Genomic DNA, 23,908 nt, shown 5'->3' on the forward strand with positions numbered 1-23,908 from the left:
CGCGTCTATTATGTAACTGGTGTATCCTTGCATGGTGCTGGAAGTTAGAGTTGATGGTAGTCAAGTCGTCGGCGTTCGAGCTACATAAGACGAACGTATATGAGGCGACTGTTCGACTGCCGCTCAAACCTTCCTTTTTGTAATACAAATGTAAGTTCTGTGACATACAAAGAATTTGGACTTACGCTATTCGCTCTTGTTACATTATCACCATCTCACCGCTGCGCAGGCTTTGTGTCTGCAGCTCGAAGCCTCGAGGTGCAACGTAGGTCTGGGCACCTTAGCAGATTGCATGTATAAGGGATTTCGCAAATCACGACAGCATACATTTTCAGGAAAACTCTATGCGTTTATTCATTTACGTGTTGATAATTATAAATATGTTTGTTCTAATAATTAAATTTCATTAAAAATAGTAAGTACTCAAATAACATAAAACCACAAAAACTTCATGCAAATACATATGGTTTTTTAAAATTATTTTGCCGAACTAAACCTTGTACAGATGTCATACATATTGCATATTGAAGGAAAACTCTGAAAGTTTTTTTTTCTTTTTTCACAAACATTTGATTTCGATATGCGAACCATGAGTGAGCCGGCAGACGTCAATATGGTAATCGAATTCTTGCCACGCCCGTCACCCGTCCCAGCATGGCATCGTCGCCTGGGGCAGTCGCTTCCCGTATTCTCTTCCGGAGCTCTGCAACATCACGTGGTAGAGGCGGTACATATGCCGGATCTTTAATGTGTCATCTCAGATCAAAGTCACACCGAGGTTGGAGATCTGGTGATCGGGGAAGCCATTTCATGAAACAGCTCGATCCGCACCTGAACACGCCATGCTTGCGACTAGCGCTGACTATCGGCATATTACCACACCATGCTGTGGCGGTATAGATAAAAAAAAAAAACTTTCAGGGTTTCTTTTCAAAATTACACACGTTTGATATCTGTACAATGTTTGGTTCTTGAGCAATAAATAACTGAAAGTATTCCCGGACTTTATGTCCACCCTGCAGATTAAGAGTTAAGTTTGAGCGGGAGTCGAACCGAAGCTCCATACACGTTCGTTCTGCGACTCTCGAATGCTAACCATTTGACCACCATAAACTCTATCGTCCGGCACCAACGCACAGATATATCAGTTACGAGTCCTTACTAGACGAGTAAATCTTCCCCGCGATTGTCTCGGAATTGCGAAAGTAGTGCACTTTAATACTTGCCCATTACGTTGTCTTAATGGCCCACTAAAGGTGTATAATGTTTGAAGTAAATTTGTGATATCTGTGTCGTGGCGTACGCTTGTAAGTTGCGGAGTGAGCAAATAGAAGGCGTGTTGTCACGTCGGAGCACTGCTTCTGAAACGGCCGCTCTACTCCCGTGTACCGGGACTCCACGTGATCATTTTCCCACACTTCTCATTGGCCGAAGGCTGTAGGAGGCGCCCGCAAAATGTCCCTTGTCGGCATTCCTCAACCGCATGAGCCATGTTTGACCTGCAACATAGGCAGGTGCTGGAGCGTGAACCGAGGGAGTTTGAGCCGGCTGCGGTGGCCGAGCGGTTCTAGGAGCTTCAGTCCGGAACCGCGCGATTGCTACGGTCGCAGGTTCGAATCCTGCCTCGGGCACGGATGTGTGTGATGTCCTTAGGTTAGTTAGGTTTAAGTAGTTCTAAGTTCTAGGGGACTGATGACCTCAGATGTTAAGTCCCATAGAGCTCAGAGCCATTTGAACCATTTGAACCGAGAGGTAAGCCGAAGGAGTGGGCATCAAGTGAGGATATTTTAACTGAGAACAGCGTATTTTATAGCTCGGAGTACACAGGGCACGTGTAGGGAAGGTGCAAACTGTTTGAAAGGGCCATTACGGGTAACAGGGCGAGGCCAAGACATTGGGATCATGGATTTACTTCAAACTTTATACCACTTTAGTAGCTCACTAAGAAAACGTAACGTGTAAGTTGTACAGTACTCTACTCTGGAAATTCCGAGGAAATCAGAAGTTTCACGCGTCTATTATGTAACTGGTGTATCCTTGCATGGTGCTGGAAGTTAGAGTTGATGGTAGTCAAGTCGTCGGCGTTCGAGCTACATAAGACGAACGTATATGAGGCGACTGTTCGACTGCCGCTCAAACCTTCCTTTTTGTAATACAAATGTAAGTTCTGTGACATACAAAGAATTTGGACTTACGCTATTCGCTCTTGTTACATTATCACCATCTCACCGCTGCGCAGGCTTTGTGTCTGCAGCTCGAAGCCTCGAGGTGCAACGTAGGTCTGGGCACCTTAGCAGATTGCATGTATAAGGGATTTCGCAAATCACGACAGCATACATTTTCAGGAAAACTCTATGCGTTTATTCATTTACGTGTTGATAATTATAAATATGTTTGTTCTAATAATTAAATTTCATTAAAAATAGTAAGTACTCAAATAACATAAAACCACAAAAACTTCATGCAAATACATATGGTTTTTTAAAATTATTTTGCCGAACTAAACCTTGTACAGATGTCATACATATTGCATATTGAAGGAAAACTCTGAAAGTTTTTTTTTCTTTTTTCACAAACATTTGATTTCGATATGCGAACCATGAGTGAGCCGGCAGACGTCAATATGGTAATCGAATTCTTGCCACGCCCGTCACCCGTCCCAGCATGGCATCGTCGCCTGTGGCAGTCGCTTCCCGTATTCTCTTCCGGAGCTCTGCAACATCACGTGGTAGAGGCGGTACATATGCCGGATCTTTAATGTGTCATCTCAGATCAAAGTCACACCGAGGTTGGAGATCTGGTGATCGGGGAAGCCATTTCATGAAACAGCTCGATCCGCACCTGAACACGCCATGCTTGCGACTAGCGCTGACTATCGGCATATTACCACACCATGCTGTGGCGGTATAGATAAAAAAAAAAAACTTTCAGGGTTTCTTTTCAAAATTACACACGTTTGATATCTGTACAATGTTTGGTTCTTGAGCAATAAATAACTGAAAGTATTCCCGGACTTTATGTCCACCCTGCAGATTAAGAGTTAAGTTTGAGCGGGAGTCGAACCGAAGCTCCATACACGTTCGTTCTGCGACTCTCGAATGCTAACCATTTGACCACCATAAACTCTATCGTCCGGCACCAACGCACAGATATATCAGTTACGAGTCCTTACTAGACGAGTAAATCTTCCCCGCGATTGTCTCGGAATTGCGAAAGTAGTGCACTTTAATACTTGCCCATTACGTTGTCTTAATGGCCCACTAAAGGTGTATAATGTTTGAAGTAAATTTGTGATATCTGTGTCGTGGCGTACGCTTGTAAGTTGCGGAGTGAGCAAATAGAAGGCGTGTTGTCACGTCGGAGCACTGCTTCTGAAACGGCCGCTCTACTCCCGTGTACCGGGACTCCACGTGATCATTTTCCCACACTTCTCATTGGCCGAAGGCTGTAGGAGGCGCCCGCAAAATGTCCCTTGTCGGCATTCCTCAACCGCATGAGCCATGTTTGACCTGCAACATAGGCAGGTGCTGGAGCGTGAACCGAGGGAGTTTGAGCCGGCTGCGGTGGCCGAGCGGTTCTAGGAGCTTCAGTCCGGAACCGCGCGATTGCTACGGTCGCAGGTTCGAATCCTGCCTCGGGCACGGATGTGTGTGATGTCCTTAGGTTAGTTAGGTTTAAGTAGTTCTAAGTTCTAGGGGACTGATGACCTCAGATGTTGAGTCCCATAGTGCTCAGAGCCATTTGAACTAATTTTCTTTTTTTTTTTATCCGAGGGAGCAGTCCTGCGGGCGGACGGCAACTCCTGACACGAGAGAAAAAAAATTTTCCGATCCGACGGTTACGATGAAAAATTTTCGAATAAATTATTTCCGAACCCCTTCAAACAGATGGCCATCCGCACAACAGTCTTTCAACGGCTTACCCCTTATTCCTTTGAGGTTACCTTCATGTTATACTGCTGACATGTCAAGTCCACATTCTCCTTGTGTTTAATATTTCACTAGTGATTAGAAAATAGGCTGTTCTAACGAACCTTGTACGTGAGGTGTATGCTGCAGTTGGACGTAGCCAACATTTCCACAACTATCATATGCGTGTCTCGAAAGTCCCGAAGAAGACAATCCAGTTTCGGCATCCTGTCGATTTCGTGAGAGACGGGGCAGAACCTCGGATAAGACAAGGATTTGGAAAGAAATAATCTGTGTCCTTCCCAAACGAATCATTCCACAGTTCACAATAATCAATTAGGGAAACCATGGGGAACGTATATCTGGGATGCCGGAGAGGTGTTTCAACGCTACATATCCTAAAGTAAAAGTGCAATGTGTCCAACAGTCGGGACAAAAGAAAATTCGAAGAAAAACGGCCACAACTATTACAGTTGAACGCTGTGAGGCGCTGAATACTATACAATTTATTTTTTAACCCGTACTGCAGACGAATAACCAAGACTTGGCTAAAATTAGAAAGAACATTATAGAAGCAAAAGGTTCTGAAAATACTCTCGTGATTCGTCTGCAGACAATAAGAGGTTTGTAGTTGCAACTATTAGTGGCAGCGCAATCTGGCCTTCAGCGGGATGAACGGCAAGTCCTTAGTGAGCTGGTGGCGCCGTGCCAGAAAACGTTCGTGACGTCACTGACAGGGAGAATGGCAACTAGGCGAAACTTCCGTAAAACCGGCCAACAGCTTCCATCTCATAATTATATCCTGAGGATCACACAAACTTGTCTAGCTGTCACGCTTAGTACTGCAGTCTTAAAGCAACTAATGCGAACCTTATGCGATGCATTGTATTCTTTGTTAAAAGTGCCATGAAGGCCAGAAATATTGTGTGGAAGGAATTAACTGATTATGACGTACTCGATTTGAATTGCAGTCCAACATATCCATTTCATCCTAGAGGATACCTTATAATCCTTTACATTTTATTTAACTGACGTTATTCGCGACAATACTAAATTTTCTATACCGACAGGTTGTATGAGTATTCACATTAAACAAGATAAGGCAGACAGACAGAGAGAGAGAGAGAGAGAGAGAGAGAGAGAGAGAGAGGGAGGGAGAGGGAGAGAGAGAGGGGGAGGGAGGGAGGGAGGGAAAGAGGGAGGGAAAGAGAGGGAGAGAGAGAGAGAGAGAGAGAGAGAGAGAGAGAGAGACAGTAGTTCATTACCAATATTACAATAAACGGCAAAATAGAAGTGTGAACGATACGTATGGCATAAACACCTCTTCGACACCTTATTTCCTGATGTTTGGAGAACGAAATACTTTTGTTAAACTTAAGAAGTCACAATTATTAGACCACGGAAGGGCACCTGGAACACAAACGCAATAGTGCCATCTGGGTACTAGACTGAATCCAACAGACGTGTAAATCAAATAACGTATCAGAGGCATTGGGTAAGTATACAGACAATGAACAATGAAAACTGATGAAAGCACGAGGTACGACGATAAGCGAACGCCGCTTAAACGATATCACAAAGTACACGATCGACTTCAAATACAACGGAACAGCCGAGACAGACTGCGCAGATTAATAAGTATTGTTCCATCAGATGAAAATTGAAACGGTTCCTCCATAAAGTGCGCAACCAATTTCTGACAGCATCCTTGCGTAAGTGATACTGTTTTCGGTCCCTAATGATATCCATGTAAACCCGAACGTTCCTTCCTGTTTTCAGAAAACTGTCTCAGAGTTCACAAATTCTATTCGTGTGCAAATGTAGACGGCAAATCAGATTAAATTTATTACATGTAGTTTGGTTGACTTGAGTGTGTCCACAAATTTCTGCTGATGTGAATAGAAAAAGTTTTCATACAGATATTTAGCAAGAAGTAGAAATTAAAACAATATATTTAGATACATGATAAGCAGTGAAATACCGCAACTACTAGAAGAGACCTGAGGGGTCTACGCATTTGATCGCAAGCCAAGAATACTTTTAGATGATGTTTTCCTCTTGTAATATGCGTCAGTTGTCTTGATATCCTGTTCGCTACGTCGCAAGTATTTATCTTACCTTCAGAACACTGAAAGTGCCTTTCGCATTGTTAGTATCATTGACAGCTCTATACATATTATCTTTACTTTTCCACGTAACATTAACTTAAAAATTAACATTATTGTGACTATGGACAACAGTATCTGATTACATAAATAAAACTAGCCAAAACTAGTAATTAAGAAATGTTTTTGTAGCAATATTATTTGTCAATGGTCTCCTTCAACTGCCATCCACTCGTGCGGTAGCGTTCTCGCTTCCCACGCCCGGGTTCCCGGGTTCGATTCCCGGCGGGGTCAGGGATTTTCTCTGCCTCGTGATGGCTGGGTGTTGTGTGCTGTCCTTAGGTTAGTTAGGTTTAAGTAGTTCTAAGTTCTAGGGGACTTATGACCACAGCAGTTGAGTCCCATAGTGCTCAGAGCCATTTTACCATCCACTCTAACCAGAGACAGTCCATCCTATCGGAGAAGTAGTTTCTGTTTAACTCCGCAAAATTCTCACGCTTTGACATCCTGTTTTGGAAATTTTCTTTCAGATTTTCGAATTGCGGACGATGGTTGGATCTCGAGAATGAACTGGTAACTTCCGTTAACATGTGATGATGTTTTTTCAGTGGACAGCTGTGTGTGATGGTCTCAACTGTCGAGTAAGGCCGCGTTGCAAATTCTGTGCTTCTCAGACCTGAATAATCTAAGCACAAGATAAATCTGCCCTCAAACCGAATATTGGTTTGAATATCTGAGTTGTAAGTGATATGCCCTAGTATTCCTCCACCCTCTGAACTGACGTACCAAACCTGTTGTTTGACGAGGATACAGAAGCTCGATGCAGCTCGGCAGTTTTCGTATTAACAAGCCTTTGCAGGAGGTGAAAGAAGTGATAAGTACGAGAAACAAGGTACTAAGAGTGACTGAGGATTGAACCCTGGATCATAGCAATTATAGTTTGACACATCCACTCACCTGTAGCCACACAATCCAGCGGTCCCGTCCACACGAACTTATCCAAATTCATATTCGATGTGCAGCGCAGGAAGAAACTTTTAAGCGAAGAGTTTTACTAACAGCGGACACCTCGCTTTCCTGTTGTCTTCAAGTCTCCACATTACTCACTACGGGTGACTGCCAACACACACCTCTGTAAAGTGGGTAAGTTGAACATCGAAACAGCGCCGAATCACAACTAAAGCTGAAACTTGCAGAAAAATTTTGTTTTCCTCATCTGAAGTTTTGGAAATGTTTCTCATGACACTATTACCAAATAATTACTTCAAAGAGGTCGTCGTTATTTATTCCTCACATCCTTATGACACTGATGGATGCACAGAATCACAGATGCATCACGATTCGCTTGCAGTCTGGCGAAAGTAATAACCTGACCTCAGAGTCAAGAATTAGCACAGCTCAGTAAAAACGTGACTCAAGTAACAGTGTGATAAATCTAAATTTGATACGCACGTTACAAAATAAGAGTGCTCAGCAGATGTCGGAATTCGACCCAGGGAAAGTATACATTAGTGCTGAGAGCTGTAAAGGCGTGAGCAAGGATCAGTGATTACGTTAGCATAATGCGTACTTTACTGTCAAAATATTGCCCTTCACCTGCCATAAACAGAAAGAAAACTCTCTCGCTATACAGGGCTATTACAATTGATTGAAGCGATTTCATAAATTCACTACAGCTCCATTCATTGACATATGGTCACGTCACACTACAGATACGTAGAAAAACTCATAAAGTTTTGTTCGGCTGAAGCCGCACTTCAGGTCTCTGCCGCCAGAGCGCTCGAGAGCGCAGTGAGACAAAATGGCGACAGGAGCAGAAAAAGCGTATGTCGTGCTTGAAATGCACTCACATCAGTCAGTCATAACAGTGCAACGACAGTTCAGGACGAAGTTCAACAAAGATCCACCCCTGCTAACTCCATTCGGCGATGGTATGCGCAGTTTAAAGCTTCTGGATGCCTCTATAAGGGGAAATAAATGGGTCGGCCTGCAATGAGCGAAGAAACGGTTGAACGCGTGCGGGCAAGTTTCACGCGTAGCCCGCAGAAGTCGACGAATAAAGCAAGCAGGGAGCTAAACGTACCACAGCCGACGGTTTGGAAAATCTTACGGGGCTAAAGCAGAAGCCTTACCGTTTACAATTGCTACAAGCCCTGACACCCGATGACAAAGTCAAACGCTTTGAATTTTCGGCGCGGTTGCAACAGCTCATGGAAGAGGATGCGTTCAGTGCGAAACTTGTTTTCAGTTATGAAGCAACATTTTTTCTTAATGGTGAAGTGAACAGACACAATGTGCGAATCTGGGCGGTAGAGAATCCTCACGCATTCGTGCAGCAAATTCGAAATTCACCAAAAGTTAACGTGTTTTGTGCAATCTCACGGTTTAAAGTTTACGGCCCCTTTTTCTTCTGCGAAAAAAACGTTACAGGACACGTTTATCTGGACATGCTGGAAAATTGGCTCATGCCACAACTGGAGACCGACAGCGCCGACTTCATCTTTCAACAGGATGGTGCTCCACCGCACTTCCATCATGATGTTCGGCATTTTTTAAACCGGAGATTGGAAAACCGATGGATCGGTCGTGGTGGAGATCATGATCAGCAATTCATGTCGCGGCCTCCACGCTCTCCCGACTTAACCCCATGCGATTTCTTTCTGTGGGGTTATGTGAAAGATTCAGTGTTTAAACCTCCTCTACCAAGAAACGTGCCAGAACTGCGAGCTCGCATCAACAATGCTTTCGAACTCATTGATGGGGACATGCTGCGCCGAGTGTGAGAGGAACTTGATTATCGGCTTGATGTCTGCAGAATCACTAAAGGGGCACATATCGAACATTTGTGAATGCCTAAAAAAACTTTTTGAGTTTTTGTATGTGTGTGCAAAGCATTGTGAAAATATCTCAAATAATAAAGTTATTGTAGAGCTGTGAAATCGCTTCAATCATTTGTAATAAGGTATTTGAGACTCACTTTCGATACATGTAAACGTCAAATAGCTTAAAAAATAACTAACTGCACAAAAGCGACGTCCACCTTCGTAGCTGACTGGTCACAGATGAGCTGACTGCCAGGTGGAGGACCCGTGTTCGATTCTCGGTACTGCCAGCGATTTTCAGTTGCCATGGGGTGCACTGAGTCTCGTTATACCAGCTGAGTGTCTACTTGACCAAGAAGTAGCGGCTTCAGGTCACGAAACCTGACAACGGGCGGGAGGGCGACGCAATGACCTCACGCCCCTCCGTACCGCATCCATGTGTCGCCAGTGGGAGGGGGTGACACGGCGGTCGGTCGGTGCCAATGCGTCCGCCAGGGCTTGTGGACGGAGTTTATGTTTGCTATGTCCGATACTAAGAGAGGAAAGCATTGTTAACGAAGATTCAAGGGACATGCAAAAGTATTTTTCCCAAGGCACAGAAGTAAGCGGATTAAGTGAGAGCTGGTATCATCGTGATAATCATCACTAAGGAAATGACGTATCTGTTCCTAGGAAAGCCACAAAAAATCGACAGGATTTCTTATAAGATGTTACATAAATGATTCCATGATCTGCATGGAAATATTTGTGTTCGAGCTCGCGCCGGCCGGGGTGGCCTAGCGGTTCTAGGCGCTACAGTCTGGAACCGCGCGACCGCTACGGTCGCAGGTTCGAATCCTGCCTAGGGCATGGATGTGTGTGACGTCCTTAGGTTAGTTAGGTTTAAGTAGTTCTAAGTTCTAGGGGACTGTTGACCTCAGCAGTTAAGTCCCATAGTGCTCAGAGCCATTTGAATCAATTGTTCGAGCTAATTATATTTCACATTTTTTTTTTTTTTAAAGGAGAACTTAGAAAGCCGTTTCTGCCCTTCTGTAGTAGAGGCTCCTTTAATTTTGCTAACACTCTTTTCTGTAGAGTCTGCCTCTCTGGTGGAATACTAAAGATGATGATAATGATGATCAATGTCATTATTCCTTTGAGACTTTATTACATTCTTTTGCTACTAGTGTCAGTTTTCATTTAATCAACAAGTCTCTAAAAAAACAACTCTATATTTCTTAAAATGCCATGGAGCGAAGCGATTACGTTGCAGTGAAAGATGCACAGACGACATGTATAGCTGTGATAAATGATAGTATGATAACAATGTAGGCCAAAGCAACAAATTCAAGTTTTTTACCAGCACTGGGATTCGAACCTGAGTCTCCTGACTACATGGTGCTTTGGTTTACATCATTCATATAGATAAGGGTGAGACTCAATATGTCTCAGTAACACCAGCTATGTATGACACCATGATATCTGTAGAGTGAATACTTCGCGGTCTCCTTACATTTCTGTAGTTTTCATCACTGGCATAATATTTCCACCAGTTATTAAGGTTGCTGTTTGTGAATTATGAGTTACAACCATATTTTGCGATCCCATGCCACAATAATCTCTTCAAAAACAAGACGGAAAACTAAAAATAGACTTTTCGACCGGAGAAAGTAAGCAGAGTTGTTTTAAATTCCACACCGTAAATGCTACTGACGTTTTGAAGTGCATCTGCTCTAAGTAACACAATATAGTCTGACACACGTGGAAATAATTATGGGAACGAAATTCATATAATTAGTTTTGAAGCATTTAATTCATTCGACAATGTGGTGAGCGTTACCAATACAGTTACTCACTCTAATTGTTTGGTTTTATGCTGATAAAAAACGAAAATTTGGGACTTCATTTGCTGTATTTGCTCTTCGTTTCTGAAATCATCAGAGTGATGATGTTTTGCAAATTTCTTTATGGGTTATCGACACAGAGCATCTCCACTGTCAAGGACGATTTTATAAAGTGTAACATAAAATCTGGCCAACATTTGTATGTGTATCGTGAATTAACTGGTTTCTGCAGCATACCTCATAAGTATTGTTAGAATTTCAAAACCTGTGGATACACCAACTTCGTGATACGGTACATAGCAGTAGAAACAATTTAGCTTTATCTATAAACGTGTTATTTGCAACTGGTGTTTTCTTTCTTTTATCCTACGTTTTCAGCATCATGCCAAGCATCGTATTAGTTTTTACCTTTGTCTATCTTCTTCTCTCTCGCGGCATCTTGCTCCTTCACAGTGTTTAGTTCTTCTCAGTATCAGTTGTCGTTCTGCTGTCGTATTCATTATGTAAGTATTGCTTTGCATTCACAACCACTACGTTCGCATTTTTCGGCGGTCAAACGGTGAGATACGCTTCGTAATTTCTTGGCGTTCACCCGTCATCTAGAAGTCAACAGGAAATAATGGATGACTGCCAAAGGAGGTTATCACAGCCAAAGCTACTCGTCTGCATGACCGACTGAGATAAATTCTGGTGACGCCTTAGCGTTCAACACAGAGATAGGAGCATAGAATATCAGTATTTGAAAGAATGTCCATCGGCGCAATTCGACGAGCAAGGAGAACGCCGGGGGTGCTGTTAATACCCGTGAATGAGTAAACACTGCGGAAAGACCGTGTCTCACGTTTATCTAGAGCCAATCTCACACATTACCTATAGTGTAGACACACTCATCTAGTCATCTAGTTATCTGTAATGGGCAGTTCCTGTTCAAATACCAAACATACGGCTCGCGAGGAGAGATGCCAAAACTCTTCACATAAAAGGCTTTACAATTTAGGTGTTCAAAATACCTTTTGAACTCTCTGGGCTGAAAATATCAGACACTTTTCTACGCCAACTGTAAAGAGATTCAGGTGTATACAGGGTGCATCAGCTGTCTACGTGAGGCTGGTACTGAGGAAAAATTTAGATAATCTCAATTGCAGAATTTAATTGTATTAATTTTCTTTCCAATTGATATGTTAACAAACGTGACAGTATGAGATAACTCAAAGATACATACTGACCACTTTTCAATTTATTTGCATTGGTTTTCGAGATTTCCGGGTCTATCTTTAAGTGATCATGAGCAGACATACAAATATGTTTGTTTGATGTGCAGCCAGTGTCTGAAAAGGCAAGTAAATGACTGTAAGAGCTTTTCCTAGCGAGCAAATAGGACATTTATGTGGCAGAAGGTAGCGTTCGTCTCTCACTGAATGGTAACTTCGTCTGTAACAGTGCTCCATTTTCAATGACTATACCTCAAGACCCCGATGAAGTATTTAGAATTGTCGCTAAATTTCGTAGATGTACTTTGTTTATATACCACATAGGCACAGCCTTTTGTAGATTATTTGCTAGGTATTACGACTCTGATCATGTGTAACACTCGGTCGTACGAAACATGGACAATGTTTTGTTGTTTGGTAACTACAGTGTATAAACAAGAGACTTAGATGAAGCTAATGAAAATAATAATAACTTTTGATTTCAGATTCAGGCACAATTACTTATACCTGTATTTCGTGTATTGTTTACTGAGTGAAGTGTTACTACAAAAATCGCGACGTAACCATGTAACTCGCTAAGTTTCATCTGTTATCAAGACCACTCAATTGTCAAACAAACTGTACAGATGCTGTGTGCAATAATGTAGCAAAGTAATTTCTCATGTGGCTTAGTGTGGTCGATAGAAGCCTTATCAGGTTAACTATGTCATTTTTACGCACAATATTTGTCCGACTAACCTGACATTCACTGTCTCATGCTTCGAATGATGGTCTTAAACGGACTCGGATCGTCCGTTACCAGGTGGCGAACACTTTTAAATCGGTCGTTCATGACATCTGACAAACTCGGTTAGCTTATTCATTGAAATATTATGCAGGTGAAAATAAATCGTTGGGCTGATGGACAGCGCAAACTGTATCATCTTTTCAGCCAATGGAAATACACGCGTGAAATGCTTTTTTTTTTTTTTTTTAATGGTAGGACACAGCCAGGCGCTGGTTTGCTTAATACGGCAGTTGGCTAAATGTAGTGATTTCTGTTTCTTTCACTTCATTTTTATTGCTAGTTTGACTGTTTTGAGAAATTGAATACGTTCCACGAATAACAGAGAAATAAGTTCAGGACTTTATGTACACTGCTCTATGAGAAGTATTCGGTAAACGGGTGACACAAACGCCCAACTTCAGGTCTGATGCCGCTTAAGCGCCTTACACGTCAACTTCCAGCGCTTTTTTTTTTCAGGGCGATTACCATTTGAGATCATATGGCAAAGTAATCCAAGGTGGTCACATGGAATCGCCCCCAGGTCCTTCGCGAAGACGGCAGTGGCAACCACTCGATAACGGACAGGGGACGTGCTGTGGTAGGGTAACACCGTGGCGCCAGCAGCAGAGAGGACGATGGTGCCTACCTTGTACCGCATGTCGACGGTGCAGACTTCCGGTTCACCCTTTTCGGTGGTCAGGCGGCTGGAGCCAGTGGTCGACGTCGTCGTCTTCGGCGCTGGCTGGCCCGTGCCTCGGGGCTACCGGTCCGGCTGCCGCACTGCCAGTACCGCTGTCACGACCACGACCACGAGCGCGACCAGTGGAGAGGGCGGGAGAGGACCGTCGCGGTGCAGCGCCGGCCGCGCAGTGAGTGCGCCTGGCCGGCGGTGCTTTCTTCCGCCGGCGGGCCGGGCCGGCGAGCCCCACCACTCTGCCGCGCGGCGGCTCATCCGTCCGTGGCGGCAACAGCGGCGGCGGCAGCCTTCAGCCTTGACGCATCTGCCGCCGCCTCCACTGGCCCACATAGCCGGTAACGCTCTCCTCCTGCTCCTCCTCCTGGTGCTGCTCGATCCTTTCTTCGCGCAGAGGGTTGGCAAGGTCTCGGACTCGCCGCGGACCGCCAGAGGCTGAGGACTGCTGCTGCGTGGATTCTCAGGCAACCACTGTGCGTTCGGGGTGGGAAAAGGAATACCAAGTTTTAACGTCTCTTAGAAGACGATGTCAGACACGGAAGACAAGCTCGGATTGGGGGAGGGTGCAGAAAGAAATCGACCATGTCCTTAAGTGTGTAGAGAACGCGAGGAAGGCGTATCAGGGTGTCCAGAAATTCCCGTTACAAAATTCTAGGACTTGTAAAGGGGAGTGAGCACATAATATTTTGAGTAGGATCCCATGCCCGGGAACGTAATATTTCCGTTCAAAGACGGTTTAAATTCAGATGTATAAGGCTTCCACGTCTGCTGAGGGAAATAGAGAAGCCTCAGAGCTGCTTGTCCTGGTTTGCAGTGCGGTAGACTGGATGAGAAGTACTACGCTAGACGGTTAGCTCATGTCAACGTCTGCTTTTCTGCTGGACCATACCTCCTTCCACTCATGCTAACTCGGCTTGATCTTCCCACAAAACGGACCCGTTCTGGGACAAAGCTTGCCACTGAATGTCAGTCACGAGCTGTGGTTTCAGCATGAAGGTGCGCCACCTCACATCTCTCGTGCGGTTCGGAGACGTCGCAACTGACGATGTTGTGAGACATGGACAGTTCGAGGTGGTGCAACCGCGTGGCCGCCGAGATCGTGAGACGCAACTCCTACGGAACACATCTTGTGGGGTCGTATGCAAAGACAGAGGAAGAGCTACTGGCACGAGTTCTGGCCGATGCGCTAGCAACTGAAGAGACACCGGGTGGGGTGGAGAGTGCGTGCCAGAACATGCTTCGTAGGTTCAATGTCTGTGACAATGATGCTGCTTGCCACATGGATCCACTGTTGTGATGCATCAGTACCGTTCTGTACGTACAGTATGCTGGATTCTTTATTGTTTTGGAATAATGTAAGCCGGCGGGGATGGCCGATCGGTTCTAGGCGCTACAGTCTGGAATCGCGCGACCGCTACGGTCGCGGGTTCGAATCCTGCCTCGGGCATGGATGTGTGTGATATCCTTAGGTTAGTTACGTTTAAGTAGTTCTACGTTCTAGGGGACTGATGACCTTAGAAGTTAAGTCCCATAGTACTCAGAGCCATTTGAACCATTCGAATAATGTAAACAAATATTATTTAAGTGCTAGTATAACAAATGTGCTAGGTGGATAAGTTAAACATCTGAACTGAAACCGTCGTAGAACGGAAACGGTTCGTTTCCGGACATGTGTTGCTGCTCAAAATACCATGTACTCACTCCCCTCTACAGTTCCTAGAAATCTGCAACGGGTATTTACGAAAACCCAGAATCTCGATGGCCAGATGGTGGTTTGAACCAGTATCGTCCCAAACGCGAATACAGTATGTTAGCAGTGCGCCATCTCGTTCGGTCTCGGCGTAGAGCTCTTATTTGTGCGGAGTGACGCTTGTGTGGAGTTGGAATGTAGCGACGTTCCTGCAGAATGTAAGCCACTTCGTGTGTTGCTTTCGCTTCCGTTGGTTTCGCCATATCTCTAGCACCCTGTCACATTACACCCTAACCTAGACCTCGGACTAAGCTACAGGTCCGTCACCACAATCAGGTTTTTCCCTTTCACATTCGCTGGCTTCGCCAACAGAGTGTCACATTCCAACCTTGGAAAATCTAAATTTTTTGGCATACGTAAATTTCCAAATTACTTGAGTGACTCTCGGAGAATAAAATAACTGTTTGCCTGCGTTATCGGCTTTCGGACCTTATCGGCTGCAGACAGTATTCCAGTTAGGCAAAGGAGCCGATTCAGTGTGACCATACCTGCTACTAACAACAAACAGGACATGATTCGTGAGCCCACAAGTGGAACCGGCAAACTGCAGCCAACTGAGTAAGGCAAGACACAGGGGGAACGGCCCTTCACAAATTTAACACGGAGGCAGTAGTAGCACTTCACCCACATAGACGCTCTCATAGAGATCGTCTCCAGGCTTGTGTTGACAATAAAATGGTTCAAATAGCTCTGAGCACTATGGGACTTAACATCTGAGGTCATCAGTCCCCTAGAACTTAGAACTACTTAAACCTGACTAACCTAAGCACATCACACAGAGCCATGCCCGAGGCAGGATTCGGACCTGCGACCGTAGCAGTCACGCAGTTCTGGACTGAAGCCCCTAGAACCGCTCGGCCACCGCGGCCAGCTGTTGACAATCGCATCGCCTACTGAAATATTAATAATTATGACTCCGTACTTTCGGTTTCCACCATATAAACTGTGTCGTTGTCAAAGCTATCGTACTTTTGGTCCTATTACAGTTTTTAGACGAAGTGAATTACCCATGTAGTTATAAAATTTTTAGGTAAATACTTTTTAAATGGTGTATTTCCATGACACAGGAAGCTGCGAAGATAAGGAAACGGGTCACGTTAGGGAGAGTAGCTATCGAGAAACTCAGCAAGATGTGGAAGATCAGAACGATAGCAAACAGTACAAAGACGCGGCTTGTTGAAACACCCGTCTGTTGAAGCCGGTGTTTTGCTGCATTTGAGGTGCTGGCGCAGGGTGTTGCGCGTGAAATGGACGGAAAGAACAACATATGTGTCTATTATTGAGCGACTCACTATTTCCAGACGCCTTTCTTCCCGTGTAAGACATAAAATACTGCAGTTCTATGGCCATATTGTGAGAAGTGATGGAGAGAATATAGAAAAAATAATTACTAAAGGGAAGATGGAGAGCGCGTGGTCGAGGGGAGAGAAGTGGATCAAATCAAGACCTCTTCTCTACCTGTTCAGCACGCTCTGCGAGAAGCTGGTAACCGTTCGGGGTGGAGACGTTTGATTCATATAGTCACGACACTCAGCAATGAGCGCAACGACTTGTCATGATGATTCCTCTCGATTGCAATTTTTTGTAGATTAAATACTTTATCTTTGCCATTGTTATTATTCTTGAAATTCTGAAGATTTATTACAAGTTAAAACGAAAGTGACGGCAAGTTACATTGCAAAGGGATGGGGGCGGACGATGAATATATTTACAACCTGCGAGAATATCTACTGCATAAATTGCGAGCTACGCATCAACACATCGTCAAAGTCGGCAGATGTCACGAACTGCGAGGATAACTACAGTGTCAAATAGGAACGGGAAGGCGTAAGGGTAGTATTAAAGTGCCAAAAACCAAACGTAAGAAACTTCATAGTAAAAACATCCTTGTCTGGTGGGAATTCTGCCGTCTGCCAGATAAACAACAGTGCAAAGGTCTTTATTAACACAACTGAACATTAATTAGTTGTACTTTCTATACAATATCTGCTGCGGTTATTGTATGTGACAAGTTAATATTCTGACGGACCGGCATTAGAACCCAGAGTCCCGCCTTTCGCCATCCGACTCACGGACGACTGAACTTGACACACAGCTTTCTCCCTTGCCTCTTCCAAGCTCGTGACAACTTAAAGCTCTTAGGAGCACGGGAAGGCGCGCTCGGATAGCGTAATTATTTGCGCAATGCTTGTGATGGGTAGGGGTTCGTGTACATACCCCCATCCCGCAGACAGTTTTATCCTCTCATATACGTTCTGGACTGAAACTGCCAGTTACCTAAGGAGCTCATAATTAACCAGTCTAACACTGGAGACGTTAGCACACGTTTTTACACCTTTTGGTCAAATTTTGACGTTTCCAGTTATTGCTGCACAATCACTTCTTTTTTCAAATGCTGTCGAGTACGTTATATTGACAACATAGCAGTAACTTTACTATATTATTATTACGATAGTGTGACTTTACAGTACATACGACAGCTGGTAAGACAATAATGAGTACTTTTCCAAGCACTGTGACTTTTAAGAGTAAATTGCATTTATTTCTTTGGCTAAGAAAGCGACAAAGATGAACCTAACGGACAAGATTAAACGATCGCTCCAAGTTTTGCTCCTAGATGAAAACGAACTGTGACTATGTTTGTAAGCTGAAGCAGGGTGAACCAGATTTAAACAGGGAAAACAACTTTTTTGTTTGGATCCAATAAAAATAATGTATGAAAATGTATCTGATCAACAATGTTCTGTATAGGACAGTGATTGTTATTTCTGATAACTACGAACAATTGTGTACAACGAATAAATTTTCTTGTTAACCATTTTTTCCATTGTATAGCTTAGTGTGTTCCACGCTTTGATATAATTCAGTTTGCGAAATAGTGCTTATAGCTGACTTGGGGATATGGACGTAATGAATTGGCTCTGGCTCTGAGCACTATGGGACTTAACATCTGAGGTCATCAGTCCCCTAGGACTTAGAACTACTTAAACCTAACTAACCTAAGGACATCACACACATCCATGCCCTAGGCAGGATTCGAACCTGCGACCGTAGCAGTCCCGCGGTTCAGGACTGCAGCGCCTAGAACCGCACGCACACCACGGCCGGCCGCAATGAATTGTTTAAAGGCACTGTCAGTAGTAATAATGTTTTGTTGTTTTTTTTACGGGGAAGAACGATTTTTCGGTGGTTTTTCGCGATTTTCTGTAATTATTCTGAAATACGTATTTGGTCTACTGAGCGTAGGTTTGCCTTAAATAACTTACACGGATAAAACTATAGCTAAATTTTCGTTCTGTTGAAGGGAGCAACGAATGTCCATGTTTGTTAATTAAATATCATGTTGGCAGCATTATTTAAAATGTGCTCGTAATTAATTCATTCATAACGCTGCACATATTCTGTTACCTTACTTGTGTCACAAGAAACAGCCGTCGTTATATTGCTACAAATTTTGATTCACAGAGGAAAAATTAGTAACAAACACTAATCGAATAATTTCATGAGCGTAAAGTATCGTCCATGTGTGCAGCAGATTCAGTTTCAGTCTGTTTTACTATTAACTTGGAATTGGACTTGGAAAGTATATGTAAGTGCGGGTGATAAGCAAGAGAGAACTTCAAGGAGGGAGAATTTCTTCATAATAACTTTCTAATTCGGACATTATATTTACTTGTTTCATTTGAGAAGAACTTCAGCAGGAGATAAAATTTTGTTCCAGATTTGACTTTCCGGTTGTTTGAAAGCTGAGGTTATGTGAGCCCGTTGCACTGAGATCGTTGAGCTTCACGATCAGTTTCGGTAAGGTTCCAGAGATCAGCCAGCGTTTACGTTGACTAATGATAGATACGATATAACAGAAATTGAGAACTTGATCCGGCAATTTATTGTTCTATGTTCACTGCATTTAATGATGTTGATAACCGTAGGAATGGCTGCAAGCAGATTAATTTTAACACTGAATAAAAACATAATTGCCGCGAAACATCAGTTTTACAACACAACAGGTGAAGCCGTGATTACTCAGAATTTTGTACTATGGAATTCACAACAACATGCAAACCGGGGGGTGGGGGGAGAGTAAAGTGTATACGGATACCTCGTTAGACAATTAGTTTCTGTTTAATTATTATTAAAAATAATTAAGATTGGAAATGAGAAAGCTTGCTAGGCTCCTTGTTTGTTATTACAAAGAGCTGTTTCAAGCAGTGGTGAGGTGTTCTGTGACTTGGTGAATTAGTTCTACTGAAGTATACATCATGTGCTATCTTTCTGCGAGAGATTCAGAGAGCAACAAGAATATTTTGCAAGTTAGGAAAAGTAAATTGCCTCAGAGTGCAATTAAACGGTCTTCATTTTATTACGCAACGATCGATTTCGAAGCTTGTAGCCTCGCCGTCAGATGTACCTCATGCATGTAGAGTGAATTTACGTGTGATATGTTTTTCTTAACACCACGTCTTACTGACATGAGTCGTCCTTCAGTACTGTGCACTGTGAGACCAGGGGCCGTCAGCGCGTCATTCACAAAGCGACATCCCTGCGGCTGGTTGCAGAACAACCGCTGGAAAACTTTCATGTAGAAATAATTTGCTTTGCACAGCTTTATCTCGAAAGCAACAGAAAACCAATTATAATTTTATTTTTAGATTTTTCTCGGTGTTATAGTAAGTCTTCCAACAGGCGGTGGGATTTATTTCTTTTTAAAAATGGCTCTGAGCACTATGGGACCTAACTTCTGAGGTCATCAGTCTCCTAGAACTTACAACCACTTAAACCTAAGGACATCACACACACCCATGGCCGAGGCAGGATTCGAACCTGCGACGGTAGCGGTCGCGCGGTTCCAGACTGTAGCGCCTATTACCGCTCGGCCACTTCGACCGGCTTTATTTCTGTATTTGGTAAATATTACAGTGCTGCGAATGTACCTGTCACGTTTTATGGAACGACAACTTGTTTTTCCAGTGGAGCAAAGTTTATTTTCCTATTTTGTACAATAGCATTAATAGACTTGTTACGCTCAGTAAGCCACAAAATGTGTTTCACATCCTTCCGTAGCTGCTTCAACGTTTGATTTGCGTTTAAGGTGTTTTAATCGCATGCATGTGCCGGAAAAAATTAGTACATGTGGAAAGACGACGTCGATTTTGATCAGATGACGGCATACGTCACCTAGACGTTAGTAGATGTGCCGATAATGGTTTCAACGTCGTCCGCCAACACATAGTGTAGTGGCGTAGCTTGCAAAGCGCTATCTGTGTCTATCTTTGAATAGGGATTGCTCACAGCCATAAGACTCACAAGGGGAGGCCGCCAATTGTGAAATTCAGATTCGATTCATACTGTGCATAATAAAAGCTCATGGCCAGAGGTGTAATGTGCCAAAGCACCAAGATGCACTTCGCAGCCGTTGTCGAGAAAATCGACAGTTAAAAGAAACCGTTGTGGTGAAATACTCTCTATGATTAATAATTTTCCAGCGCGTCCTGGCGCAGCGGTAAACGCTCGGGTTCGTAATCTGAAGGTCGCCGGATCGAATCCTGCGCCATGCAACTTTTTTTTTATTATTAGTTTTTTGTAATTCAAATATATATATATATATATATATATATATATATATATATATATATATATATATATATATATATATATATATGAATTGCTTATGCATGTTGGTGAAGGCGGATCGCTCTCCAATTGTACCGCCTCCATTTTTCCGTTTTTTTAACAGGGTGTACCAAAGCTCTCCCGTCCGCACTGATTTTCGACGATGTTATAAGCTGCGCTAGGGACCGCTCTACCTTCTTTCGAAGTTAGCAGGCAACTACGCTGTTATGCGGCGGCTCGTTTCGGCCCATTCAACATCTGTCCTTCAAGTGTAACGAGCGAGTAACGGAGTTTATATTTCATACCTGCCACAGCAAATTTGTGTTCGTGGGGTCTCTATTCTAATTCGAACGTTTGACTTACGCTATACGTATTCGTTTCGGAATATCGTTTCTACGTCTTCCGTTAACTATACGTGGTTAACATTATGAAGACAATTAATAACATTTGTGAAATACAACTTCGTTTCCGGAAAACATAATGATGTTCGAAGTCGCCAGTTTTTCCACGACAAACGACTTTCAACAACTTATTATATGCATAATTGTTGCAACTGATTGCATGGCGCGAGATTCGAACCGGCTATCTTCGGATTACAAACCCGAGCGCTTACCGCTGCACCACAACGCTGTAGAAAATTGTTTATCGTAAAGAGTATTCCACCGCAACGGTTTCTTTTAACTGTCGATTTTCTCGACAACGGCTGAGAAGTGCATCTTGGTGCTTTGCCACATTACACCTCTGGCCATGAGCTTTTATTATGCGCAGTATGAATCGAATCTGAATTTCACAATTGGCGGCCTCCCCTTGTCAGTGTGGTGCAAACGTGCCAAGCAAGCAGGCAGGCATGCCACGGAGGCGCAGCCGCGCTTCCTGCAGCCAACTGAGGGAGTTTGAAAGGGGTCGTACTGTCTCGGGTGGCGGGGTGGTCCTTTCGGAGAACCGCCACACAGGTTGGACGTGGTGCGTCAGCTGTGCAACGATGCTGGTATCCACTGGCCACGTGAAGAGTCTCCCAGCCGTGGGCGAGTGTGTGGACGTCCGCGCAGCACAGACGCCCGCCAGGATCGTGTTGTAGGGGAAGCAGTGGCGGATGGCGCAGCTACCATATAACCGGTTACTAGCAGGGGTACTGCGGGCACACACACTTCTAGCCCGTCTTCCACTCACGCCACAGCATCTACGTGCACAGCTCGACCGGCGCCGTCAGAGAATCACTTGGAAGTCGTAATGGCGCGCTGTACACTTCAGTGATGAAAGCAGATTCTGCCTGCACACAGAAGATGGTCGTTTTTGCGTGTGACTGAGATCTGCTGAGTGCTGCCTCGCAGAGTGCATTCCTTCAACACACACTGGCCCCACTCCAGGTTATCTCGAAGGGACACCAACCGTCGCTCGGCACTTGCAGAATGTCGTTAGACCCATTCCTTTGGCCGTTCTTGCAACAGGGAGTTGACGTATTGTTCGAAGAGGATAATGGGAAGCTCAACGTGCTCTGCAAGAAGTGCAGAAACTTCGCTGGCCAGCACGATCCCCGGATCTGTCTCAAATCGAGCACGTGTGGGGATGTGATCGGATGAGAAATGGCTTCTGCGACTCGTCAACCAACAACTCTTACAGAACTACAAGAACAGGCCGAGCAGAAGTGGAATGACGTATCCCAGGACCGTATTCGCCGTCTGTAGCAGCAACTGGATCCCACAGTCAGTGCTTGCATTGCCACCCTTACTGGCAACACCTCGTATTGATATTGGAGTCTCAGTAAGAGTCGATACCTGATACCGCAGAAACGCTACTGCTATTAGTCTGTAAATGTAATAACTTCATGTATTCTATATGCACTGTTGCAACAATAAATCTAGAATGAATCTGAAACCTCCGAAAGGGTGTACTAATTCATTTTCGGGCAATGTATATGCACTGTTAAAAATGACAGTGGATCAATTTATGCACACTTGTGCTTGTTGCAGTTAATTTTTAAGTTCTGCTTGTTCTAATTACACTGTTGGCAACACCATTTAAAAATAAACGTTACATTCAGTTGATTGTTGACAAGCAACACATTGACAACTGCAAACATTTACTTAGCGAATTTGGTTTCCTGTGAAGAAAATACGACAGCAACTGAAAAAATGTTACAAGAGGTATTAGATGCAAATTCAGATGAAGGTTGTGATTTGGATACCTTTGGTGATGATAGTGATGATGATAATAAGGATGTACTCAGTGAACGTTCAGATGTGAATCATGTATCTGAAAGTGAAGATGATTCTGATACAGATGATGAAAATGACGGAAACGCAGACGTGGCTAACAACGAAATGACCAAAAATTAGACAGGGAAAAAGGGTAAATCGTGGAAAAAGTTACCTCCTTCTCAAAGTTTCCTCAGACAACATAACACTGCTGCAGGTAAGCCCGCGTTGATAGCTTAGAGGGAAAACAATTCAGAACTATGTGACACAAAGCAATTTTTTTGTAATAATGAAATATTGTATGAAATTCGCATGCACCCTAGCTCTGAGGACACTTCTGAAATTCCAAATTTATGGAACGATATTACTGCACTCCTGCTAGCATTTGCTGGATTGTATAATTTTGCGGGTGTTCTGAGACTGAAGAAAAATCAGTAGTAAACTTATTTCAAAATCTCATTTTCAAGGCCAGTATTTACGAAATAGTGTGAATTTTACTGTCCTACGTTATGACGATAAAACCGCCAGATGTGGACGTAGGATGTCAGACAAATTAGCTCGAATTAGAACAATTTTTGACAGTGTAATTGGCAGTTTTCAAATGACTTATACACCAAATCATTATGTCACAGTAAAAGAGCATAGGTTGTATTGAGGGGAAGATACACATTTCTTCTGTGAATGTAAACAAAAGCAAGAAAATCTGGAATAAATGTACACAGAATGCAAGTATATACTGGAAAAAATAAGCCAGAGATTCCAGGATTATTTTTGAAAAATAAACAAAGCGACACATTCTTCCACCTTTGGTTTTGCCAGTGAACTAACGTGGGTGTATTACGTGCCAGCAAAGAAAAGAGTGGTAATACGTCTTTCATCCTAACATCATGATGATTCATGTACTTACCCAGGAAGTGAAATAAAGCCGGAAATCGTCATGCACTACAATGCTACCAAGAGCGGTGTTGGTATGCTGGAGAAGTTTACGATGGAATATACACCGATGAGCCAAAATACAGGGTGT

The 23,908-nt window shown here is 43.6% G+C and overlaps 1 protein-coding gene across 1 annotated transcript in view; it reads right to left on the reverse strand.

The window, feature by feature from the left end:
• LOC126253707 (neprilysin-4-like) overlaps positions 1–13,491 on the reverse strand; it is an 823,274-nt gene extending 809,783 nt beyond the window's left edge. The window contains exon 1 of the mRNA XM_049955239.1: positions 13,282–13,491. Within this exon, the coding sequence (XP_049811196.1) occupies positions 13,282–13,293 (12 nt within the window). The 5' untranslated portion in view covers positions 13,294–13,491. The remainder of the gene's footprint in view (positions 1–13,281) is intronic.
• Positions 13,492–23,908: the final 10,417 nt, after the last annotated feature.

This window comes from Schistocerca nitens, chromosome 4 (genome assembly GCF_023898315.1).
Source record: "Schistocerca nitens isolate TAMUIC-IGC-003100 chromosome 4, iqSchNite1.1, whole genome shotgun sequence".
NCBI classification, from domain to species: Eukaryota; Metazoa; Arthropoda; class Insecta; order Orthoptera; family Acrididae; genus Schistocerca; species Schistocerca nitens.